General features: G+C 37.6%; 1 protein-coding gene across 1 annotated transcript in view; it reads right to left on the reverse strand.

The window, feature by feature from the left end:
• The window catches only part of LOC149019102 (RNA-binding (RRM/RBD/RNP motifs) family protein), a 29721-nt gene extending 28377 nt beyond the window's left edge, over positions 1 to 1344 (reverse strand). Inside the window, exons 1-3 of the mRNA XM_089153166.1 lie at positions 1036 to 1344; positions 840 to 937; positions 698 to 749 (exon numbers count right to left, since the gene is read on the reverse strand). Of these exons, the coding sequence (XP_089009292.1) occupies positions 698 to 749; positions 840 to 937; positions 1036 to 1174 (289 nt within the window). The 5' untranslated portion in view covers positions 1175 to 1344. The remainder of the gene's footprint in view (positions 1 to 697; positions 750 to 839; positions 938 to 1035) is intronic.
• Positions 1345 to 11153: the final 9809 nt, after the last annotated feature.

An 11153-nucleotide genomic window follows, 5' to 3' on the forward strand; every position in this document is an offset into this window, starting at 1 on the left:
GCGTAATCATAATGCTCCATAGAGGCTGGTACCCATAGCCCACCCCACAGATCACCTTTACCTTCTTTTGCATTGATAGGGAAGGCATTGGAGATAAGACTGGGTCTGACAACAGTTCAGGCTGCTGAAATTTGATTCATTCAGATTGCCAGGTCCTGTTGTGCTGCTTAACTTTGTCCATATAGCTAGAGCTGAAAATGTCAAGGCCCATTCAATTAATAAATGAGCTTCCAGTTTTCCGTGTGTTGGGATTTGGGAAACCATTCTTCTGAGGCCATTGCCACTGTCACACCTTTACTTGCTTTCAGAGGCTTAAAAAGTTTTATCCTCACCATGGTTTGTGCCAAATAAACTATATAGCAAATAAAGGTCATTTTTGCAGCTTTTAGTCAATCTAAGACAGAGGGAAGATTACAAAAAAAAGCCCATGATGAACGAAAACAAAACTTCAAAAGCTGCTTGTTTACTGGAAATCAACATATATTCGCCTAGAAATATGATAGAAAGCTCAATATCTCCAGTAGAGTTGCTTAAGTATAGCATGAAGAATAAAACTTAGGAGTACCCAATTCTGGATATAAGCTAAATGACAGGAAATAAAACAAAGAAAATCAGAATTGAACTTCAAGATGCACAAAACCAATCTTAAGCTACGCAATTCAGTTCTAACAATGAGGGCAGAAAAAGGAGAAATTACCAATATCTCTAACTAGTCGAATGTTCTTCACCCTTCCATACTTGCTCATAACCTGAAAGTATGAAAGCCACAACACCAACATAAATTTAAAAAGAAAAAATGGAAAACACAGAAATAGGAAGAGGGGAAGAAGACGTCCAACCTTCCGCAGCGTTTCTTCGGTCGTGATGTCTGAAAGGCGGCCAACAAACACAGTACAATAAGGGTCTCCAATAACCTTAGGATCTCCAAATGGGTCATCTGCATATCGAACTCTCGAGAGTTTCAGTGATGAAAACATAGACACAGAAAGACGAAAATTCTCTCTTGTTTCTTTTAGTGAATGGCGGGCAACTTACAAAGGCCAGCAGAAGAGCAGAGAAGAGCTCTGTAAACGGCGCTGTCGTGAGGAACAATATCAGTCCCGTCGATGCTTCCTGCTTGGATTGGATGGTAGTCTTCTGCGTAGAACACAGAATTTATGTTGCTCCTACTCATGATTTGTCTCTGTTTCCGCTTACCTCTGTCCTTCCTAAGTCCTCACGTTGATTTTAGTACAAGCTTTCCAAAAGGTAAAGAAAAAAGTTCGCTCTTATTCCATCCTTGTTAAGCTTTCCTTAAAATCTCTGTTGTTTTGAATTTGTTTGTTTTGAGATTTCACTGCGACTATTGTTATACTGAATAAAACTCGAAAGAGAGGTAAGAGCAGCATTTACAAGACACAATTCAGACTAAACAGCCAGGCGGAGGTGGCCAGGGAAAGGAAGGCACCAGCAAGACGGAGAAAACGGAAGGAAACCAAATGGAGGCCCTTGCGGGATAAAGGGGGCCACCAGCCAGGAAAACGGAGAGAGGCAACACAGCCTATCTCTATTTCAACAAAAAAGCACAAAGGCCAACTAGTCCCCATGGAAATAATTGTATATTGGACCCGCCCTAAGGTCTTCCCATCCAACACTACAACTGGGGTTTAATCATTTTGCGTTGAATTCGACATAGGTGATTTTTTTTTTTTTTTTGGTAAAACATAGGTGAGTTAGGGATATCTACTTTTGGGTGTTTACTCTTTTTGCCATATGTCGTGGATGTCTCTCAAACTTTCCCAAAAAAGAAATATGATCATTTCAACCTCAAATTGCAAGACACAGCCGAACAGTAAACAGGCACTTTCCCCAAATCGTCCTTTGTTTTCATGTTCATAGAAATTCTTTCTTGGAACATGATACATTGTCTCTCTTTTTTATTTTTTATTTTTTTGCTTCTGGCAAATTTGTTTTATCAATCTTCATTCTCTATTATGCCACTTAAAAGAAATGAAGATAAACTATCAATCTTTTGCAGGTAAAGTGTTTTGTCTCCGCCCTTGTGGCGTGTAGGTCTCCGCCTTTGTGGCGTGTATCCTCGGCTTAATTATTGTTGTCTTTGGTACAACTTTTGTTCTAAGGGTTTATTGGACTTGATCCATCCCTTAGCCTAGATGACCCTATCTATTGCATAATACATGTGATCCGGATACCTCTCCTCATGCCTAGTACCATTTTGGTTTGTGTATCCTTCTTACTTAGGGATGTTGTTTTTCACGAAAATCGCACATCGTGCTGGACTAACATCCTATAAGGCTATAACCCTATGATTGTCCATATATGCATACGCGGACGCCCTCGTGGCTTCTCCACATAAGTCACATATCATGTTGACAATACCATGAACCCAACATTATACACATGCAACCTTCCCAATTGTATGACAATAGTAGACTTGAGCCCCCCCCCCCCCCGGAAATCACACATCTTGCTAGATGACATCAAGACCTAGCAACTATCAATCATGGGTCACTCGGCTTCATTACCCATGCCAAACGGGTAGTAGCACTCATCAAGGTTTACTAGCCAATGCATCTAGACACGTACTAACTATGCACCTAATGTAGGGGTGCAAGTTTGGCCCTAATAGCCCTAACCTGCCCTAAGCCCGAATTGGCCTTAGGCTCAAGACTTTGGCCCTGAGGGACGGTTAGGGCAAAATTATTCTGGCCCTAACTAGGGCCAAGGGTGGGCCTGGGATTACTCTTTGGCTCGTCGGGCTGTCCCGACCCATCCCTGATTTTTGTCCCTGATTTTTGTCCCTGATTTTGGCCCTAATTTTGGCCTTGATGCTTGATCTCAATGAATTAGGAACATGGACAAGGATAGGGCCAATCAGGGCCAGGGCCATGTATAGGGTCAATCAGGACTAGGGCATGGGACAAGGCCAAGTATAGGGTCAATCAAGGCTAGGGTCAGGGAATAGAGCCAATTAGGGATAGGGATAGGGCCAATCAAGGCGGGAATGGGCTTGGCTTGGCCCTGTAGGGCTTAGAGTTAGGGCCAATCAAGGCAGGAATGGGCTTGGCTTAGCCTTGTAGGACCCTAGGCTTAGGGTCAGGGACAATAATCCTTGGCCTTGAATTAGGGTCAGGGCGGGAATGGGCTTATATTAGAATATGTAGGGTTGGGCTTAAGATTGCAAAAGCCTGGCCTAGCTTGGCCCTATTGCAGCCTTAACCTAATGAATCCAAGTAGATGCATAGGCACCAGGGGTAATAAGTGAACCCACAACCCTGAGTTGGTTTATAATTACATAAGTAATACCATACCACTCAACTCTATCACATTTCACATGTTCAAACATCAATTGAATAAATTGGATGGTAACATAAACATGTAGTAACACATTACCTTATGTTTGTGCAAAGTCTCACAGCAACTCATAAGATCATGTATGCAACATTTGTAATTATAATAAATAGAATCATGTCAAATACACAACACATGATAATGTCTTTCCTCACTTGTCAACGAACAAATAAGTCTTCAAATGTCCAAGAAATCCACAATCAAGGGTGCAAACTATCCACAAGGACCCTAGAAAACATAAGGACTAAATTAGGTTTTAATCGAGGATCAAACTAGTATCAAATGAACATGACTTGCGGTCCTGGATAGGGGGCAGCAAGCCAAGCCTACCAAGGCAGATCGCCTGCCCCTAGTCGACTGCCCCCCTGGTTGCAACCAAAATGCCTCAGTTTGAGCTCAGTTTGAAATAAAATGATTTGAGGGGGGTTTTGGGACTTCAATGGGACAATACTGTTGTCCTAAAAACACCTTCCAATTAGTCCCAAATTAAAAAGGCCCTAATTGGTTCTCAGAGAACTACCTGCAGATATCTTACAGAGGAAGAATCGGTTTTAAAATGAAAAGATAGCATGATTCATCACTTGATAGGATTGGGGAACACATAAAAGGGGACAAGAATAAGCATTCATTACAACCCAACTTCTACAACTACCATCATTATTGTAACATCCATCAAAATACCATGAAAAATAGTTCAAATAAAGGGTTTCAAGAGTCCTCTTATCTCAACACGCAATTATCCTCACAAATTGAGCTTTGGCACCACCTCACGTGCAAGAATCTCCCCAAATTCCATGCTCTTCTCCTCTCTCACACTTTTAGCCTCCCACTAGCATAGACAATTCTTTTATGAGGTGAGAAATCCATAAAATAGAGTTTCTTGACTCAAATTCCCGAAAATGCCCTTTTTGGGGCGGGGGCAGTTGGTCAAACCAAACACCCTCCCCCATCAAACGACCCTATATCTTTCACATGCTAAAGCTGATTTCGATGGGCTTCGGAGGGTAGAATCCTCTAAAATTTTCTAAATCAATGGTATACTTTACCTTTGCGTTTGAGTCTTCTAGCATAGGTTTTTGTGCATGCCAAAATCTCCTTTTTGCCTTCTAGATTGATTTTCTCTCTCCTCTTGAAATCAATTAAAGTGGTCGGGTCTTCTTCTAGTCCATCCAAGTCCATAGGTTCGATTTTCAAACTCTCGGGCTCAACCTCGAATGGTCCATAGTTGCCATTCTATTAGAACTCCAGGTTTGCAAACTTGAAACAATGGGTTATCAGGTTAGGATTTTAGGGGATTTTACAGGAGCCTCCATCATTGGTAGCAGGAGGAGATATAATTTCATGACAACCACTGAGGAGGGTAGATTTACCATAGCATCGGCATACAAACTACTGGAAGAGGCAGAAAGAGGTCTGAGTGAAAATGACTTCAACACAAATTTTGGAACTCCCTATGGAAGCTAAAGATACCCATAAGAATTTGCTATTTTATTTGGCTTGCATGTCAAGATATATTACTCACAAATGTTAGGAGGCCCATTTGAGATTGATTAATTATGAGAATTGTGAGTACTGCATCCATGGAAAAGAAGACTTTTTGCTTGTAATGCGAGATTGCAATTTTGCAAGGGGCATATGGGAGCACTCGGTGCAGCTTTCTAAACACCTTTATTCTTTGGTCATGGAAGGAAGGAATCGATTAAGGAAAATATCTGTGGGGAAGCTACTAAGTGATCGATGAATTGGCCAATTCAATTCTTTGCCACCCTCTTTTTTCTGTGGAGATGGCGAAATGAAAGTGAGCATGATGAAGAATTTATTAAACCAAGAAATGGGCGGTAGTTTATTGTAGTGAAAATGTTGAAGCATAGGAGACAGCAAGGTAGCCTTTCTTGAAGCCGATCAACGACCCAATCTCCTCAAAATTGAGTTCACATATGGAAGGGATGGTGAAGTGCAACGTTGATGCACGGGGGGGGGGGGGGGGACACCAAAAAAAGGGGGGGGTAAAACCAGACCAGGAAAAGGGAAAAACACCCCCCCCCCCCCGCCGCACGCGGCGGGGAGGGACCACCCAAAAAAATAAAAAAAAACCCCCCACAACAAAAACAAAAAAAAAAAAAGCTACTTAAACAAAAGAAAACGGACGGACCGGCGGACGGAAAGATTAAAAATGTTAAAGTGACAATTATCAATCAAGACTTCACTCAAATAGGAGGGTTATACCGTAACCACAAAGGGGAGTTCATGGGAGGATTTGCTAGAAGAATTGCAAAATGTTCAATACTAGAAGCTGAATTGCGGGCATTGTTGGAGGGAATTAAAATGTCTACTAATAGAGGATGGACCATTGTGGTTTTGGAATCAGATTTGAAGAAAGTTGTTTCTTTGTTAGAAATAGGTGAACAAGCTGAAGTTAAGTTAGCCTTGTGCGAGAAATTCATAAACTAGCTAGAACAAATGGTCGCTTCCGCTTTGGTTTTGTTCGCCAAGAGGCTAATGCGGCGGCGGACTAGGTATCGAAGATGTAGATATATCCCTCGGACAATTAGTTTATCTTCAAGATCCCCCTCAAGAACTGAGAGAGATCCTCCAGGCATAATTTCGGGCATTGGATGTTAGTTTTTGGTTCCAGGATCCCCCTCTTTTGACCCCATTCATGTACCCCAAAAAAATGAGTACAAGAATTTATTTTTGATCGAAAATGCAAAATGATTTGGCGACTTTTGTTGAGAATAAATTATGGAATGAAAATAATTTTGGTATGTTGAGAATAAATGGTTTGGTTGAAAGTTCAAATTAAAATGGAATCTTACTACTATTCACTACCTTGATCTCTGATCTTCCTTTCATGACAAGTTAATTTTGTTTTCCTTTTACTACCCTGTGTTTGTAAGAGAAAAACAAATAGGGTGAATGAAGTTGAGAAGGTAAAAAGAAATTCACAACAATAAACACTTTCAACAGAAGAAATGGTGTGGGTATTGTTCTTCTCCCATTTGTAAAAGGAAAGCTTTAGGAAATCTAAAGGAACAAAATAATTGAAGAAAAGATGGGTTTCATGTATCCTGTAGGAACTTGGAGAATATTCAAGAGACATCCAACTCTTCCAATTTTCAAACACAAAATAAGATTCATTAATGGCTAACCCAATGATTTATCATATATTTACAAACAACACATAAAACCCAGACTCATAATTTTGTTTCTTTTTCTCTATTTCCAAAAACATATGAAAAGACCCACGATTTTTCTCACTCCCTTTATCTAGTTCTAATAAGAAACATAGAAAACAAGAAAAGCTTTTTAGATTTCTCAAAAATAAAAATAAAAACTCCTACATTTGCCTTTAAAAATTTCATGGAAGAAAAGAGCAAGTAGAAAGGGCGAAAAGGGAGGAAGGGGAAAAATTGAAAACCAAACATAAGTTCTTTAGAAGATCAAAATTAATAATTCAAAGCCACAAGGCTCCTGCTTTCTTCATATGGGAATTAAGTCTCCAGAGATATGGGGCATTCGTGAGACGATCCAACCCTCCAATAAACATAGCAAGAAACTAGAATTGTGGCTTCTCTTGCTCACCATCATCAGTTGCCGCAGCAGCAGGAGAAGCTATGGAACTCAATCATCAACAACACAAGACTCATCCTTCTCACCTACTTCATACACAATTAGGTTCACTCCTAAACCAACTAATTGGTGCGATTGATAGAAGATGACGAGAGCAACTCGTTTTTGGAAGATTGATAGTTAGGTTTGAGAGTGAGAAAAGAAGAAAAAACATGATTTTCACAAAAACGGATGTGCATTGACCATATAAACTTCACCCTAACTTGAGGATTTAAGTGTACTTGCGCATAAATGAGGAGAATAAATTTCTCACCCATAATCCATAATAGACAAAAAATCTACTGTGAGTTTAGAGGGGTTTTTGTTTTTTTTTTTTTTAAATAAAAATAAGATTGAAGATAGATGTCAAACACTTTAAAATAATGAAAAATACCGAAAAATTTGAGAATGAGAATAAATACCAAAAAGACACTTAGGGCCCCATTTGGTTATTTGAGCCTATAGATTTCAAATTTATGGAGTCATAGTTCATAAAATTAACTGTTTGGTTAGCTTAAATCTTTGAAATGAAATTTGTAGATTCATCTTGAAAAAACATCTATGGAGTCACGGGTAAAATATTTAGCGTTTTTATGGTAGGGGACCTCATACGTATAAATTTACAGATTCATGTTTTAGGGTAAAAAGGTGAATCCTTAGATTTCATGTAAATATCCCATTTGTGAATAAGAGATTTCAAATCTCTAGATTCATGTAACCAAAGAAAATAAATTTGCATCCTCCATCCATATGGGAAGAAAAAATTTCAATCCACATTGTTGGATGTTTGACATGTTCCAGATCCTCTTCTAGAAATATTGCATTGCTCTGGATCCTAAACCCGTGCATCTGGTTCAACTTTTGCTATAATCCACTTTGCATTTGCCTTCCTCTTCCATCTCTTATCTCCTTATGGCCCGCTAAGGTCCATAACTCCTTGAAGGCATTTTGTGCCTTTCTATTAACTCCTCAAGGCACTTGCTTATCTTCTTATTACCAACTCAATTCTTGCAGTCAAATGTACCAACAAATGAATGCACACTAACTCAACACCTGCTCACCATGTTGCTTACTTTTAAATTCAATCAACCCCACTTCTCTAGCCATGCATAGAAAACTAGACTTTCTTCCTTTGATGAAGTTTCAATGGGACACCAAACTATACTAGCTTAGCAAACCCACATCCCAACAATATGTGGTCTATAGATTCAATTACATATCCACATCAACAACAGCTGTACTAAGTTTTGATTTTTTTGGCAAGTAGGTTCTCCCTTGTGGCAATGCCTATGCACCAGGCCACCATAGGAATGTTTTGATGTTTGGGCAATTTGTGGTATTCATTAGTACTCAAACATCTGCTGCCCTACATGTCCACATTCTCACCGAACCAATATCCAAAGGAGCCCTTCTTCTAAAACTGCTTGGCCCACTAATACATTTCTCCAAGCCTACGATGCCTTATTTCTAGTTTGGGCTTGTTAGAAGTTTGTTTTGGGGAAGTAGATTGCTTTCATGAATTTGGCCGATAGAAAATTTGGATTTTCAAACTACTTTTACGCCACCTTACATAGAAGTGCTCTATTTTGGAGAATTGGATCACAAAATCTGAGGCTACCATTTTCCTTCGAGCAGCATCAATAGAAAGGAATGGAGCTTATTAGGCATTACATCCAAGAATCCATCTATGAGTCCATGAATTTATATTGTAACCATCACCAACTTGATGCAAGAGTGCATGTTTCATGAGGTCTCTTGCTTTGATGATGGACTTCCAACCCCAATAAGAAGTTGTAGGGGTGAGGGCCGTGATGCTTGTAATGCTTGTAAGAAGTTAGAATTGTGGAAATATTTTTCCTTCAATTTTTCCCCAAAGAGAAATATTGGGATTTAGAACTTAGAAGTTTCATGAAAGAGCAGGATCTATAAATTCAAGATTCTTGAGATTTCTTCATTAGCTGAAGTTTTGTTTTTCACAACAAAATAATAATTTAAATAAGGTGATTACATTTTTTGGCAACTCCTTAGGATAAGAATGTATTAAAATTGCTTACAACTAAATTAAGAAAATAAAACTATTTGTAACTATATAAAGGAAGCTTTTAAGGATAGGGTAAAATTAGGACTGCCCACTTCCTCTCATGTTCTGGAAATACTTTTTTCCGAAACTATATCATGTATATAGGAATAGAGATAGAACCAGGATTCAACATTAGGGGGGCAAAGAATGAAGTTTCAGATCACCTCCTTATTAAGGAAGCACTAATGTTTTTCCATTGCACATATTGTAGGGGTTTATGTAGGACTCATTGGGGTTCACATCTCTGAATTATTTTATTATATTAAGACGTAGACCTATATATATTTTGTGGGACCCACACATTAAAAATAAGTAAATTATTAATAATAATATTTTTTTGATAAAATATAAATAAATTAAAGCAACAAAAAAAATGCACATGATTTCAAGTGTAAAAAATTATATGCAAACCAATTTTTTATTTTTTTGGTAAGAAATGCAAACCAATAGTAGTTACCTTACTAACCATAGATATTTCATTCACAATATAAAATCAAATAACAAAAATAGTAGGAAAAAAAATCAAGAAAGAGAGACTATAAAATATAAGAGAAAAAAAAAAAAAAAAAAAAGAGAAAAAAAAATCTAATTGTAAAGAAGAATTAATTTTGAAATCTCTAGATTCACAAATGGGAGATTTATACTTGTTTGGTTGTGTAAATCTTTGGATTCATGAAATCTAGATATTCCCATTTTTACACTAAAAACATGAATATTTAGATTTATGGGTATGAAATGAAATTTAGAGATTTCATCCCGACAATAAGCATTTGACCCATGACTCCACAAATTTTTTTAGGATGAATTTATAGATTTCATTCCAAAGATTCAGGCCAAACAGTTAATTTTATAAACTATGACTCCATAGATTTAAAATCTCTAGATTTTTGAAATCTTCAAACTCAAGTAACCAAACAGGCCCTTAACTCACGTTTATAGAAATAGAAGAGAAAACATAAGAAGAAAAAAGAAAAGATGAGAGAATAAATAGGATACAAGAATTAATTCTTAATTAGAAATGACATGTATAAATAATCACATCCATGATACACAATGCTCTACGAAGTTGGATCCTCTCTTTAGAGAGGGGGCTCTCTCAATTAGTGTTTAGTGAATTATAAGATTCACCCATGTGTAACATTCTAATTCAAGAATAATTATTAACCTTTGGATTAGAATATTGAAAATGGCTAACTCCCATAACTCATTCAACATTCGAAGATACGAGGCAAATATCCCAATATTTTGGGTGGATTATAATAAGTGCAGGTTTACATCGACTTTATTATAATAAATGAATTATTTAATGAATTCACAAGAATTACCCAAAAATTGAGCAACCTTACCCTTGCCCATGGTGCAGCCCTCTTACCCCTAAAAACGTCATTCATAAAATTAGGAAAAAGGACAAATACATTTATATTACTTGAAAATATATAAAGAAAATAAATAATTGATATCATATTACCGAATAAGGGTGTAAATGGATAACCGAAATCTGCTTCTGGATTTGCATTTGCATCCGTTTAAGGGTATCCGAATCCGTCCGATTATTAATAAGATGCGGATATAATATTACCCCTTTCTTACTGATTATTATCCGTCCAATAAAATTATCCGATTAAATTACTTATTTAAATTTATTATTCTTATTTTTGTAAATTTTACCTATGACATGTGACTATTTTTCTAGATTTTCTACTACAATAGTTACCAAAGTTGCTAGATTCTTAAATTTCAAACCTAGCCCTCACAAATAAAAAAGTAAAGATGTAAAAAGAGTCAAAACTTATATTCAATCTATATAAATGCCCATTTAGAAGAATCTACTTAAGAAAATAACTATCCGATTATCATTTGAATCCAACAAAATTCGTCCGAATATAATAAGATGCGGATATACATTATCCGATCCGAATCTGGTCCGTTTACACCCCTATCAGCAAAACAATAAGGACAATTGTGTAAATTCCAGTTCTTAAAAAAAAGTTAAAAAGAATTAAATTGGTCCGATAACGGTACCATGCTAAGCATTAAACCACGGTCGGGCCGGTTCCGACCGGTTGAGTGGTGTCTGCCGTCTTCAGGTGAAGCCGTGAAGGGAACCAAAGAG

The sequence above is a fragment of the Hakea prostrata genome, chromosome 4 (assembly GCF_041222555.1).
Source record: "Hakea prostrata isolate BN-2017 chromosome 4, UWA_Hpros_2, whole genome shotgun sequence".
NCBI classification, from domain to species: domain Eukaryota; kingdom Viridiplantae; phylum Streptophyta; class Magnoliopsida; order Proteales; family Proteaceae; genus Hakea; species Hakea prostrata.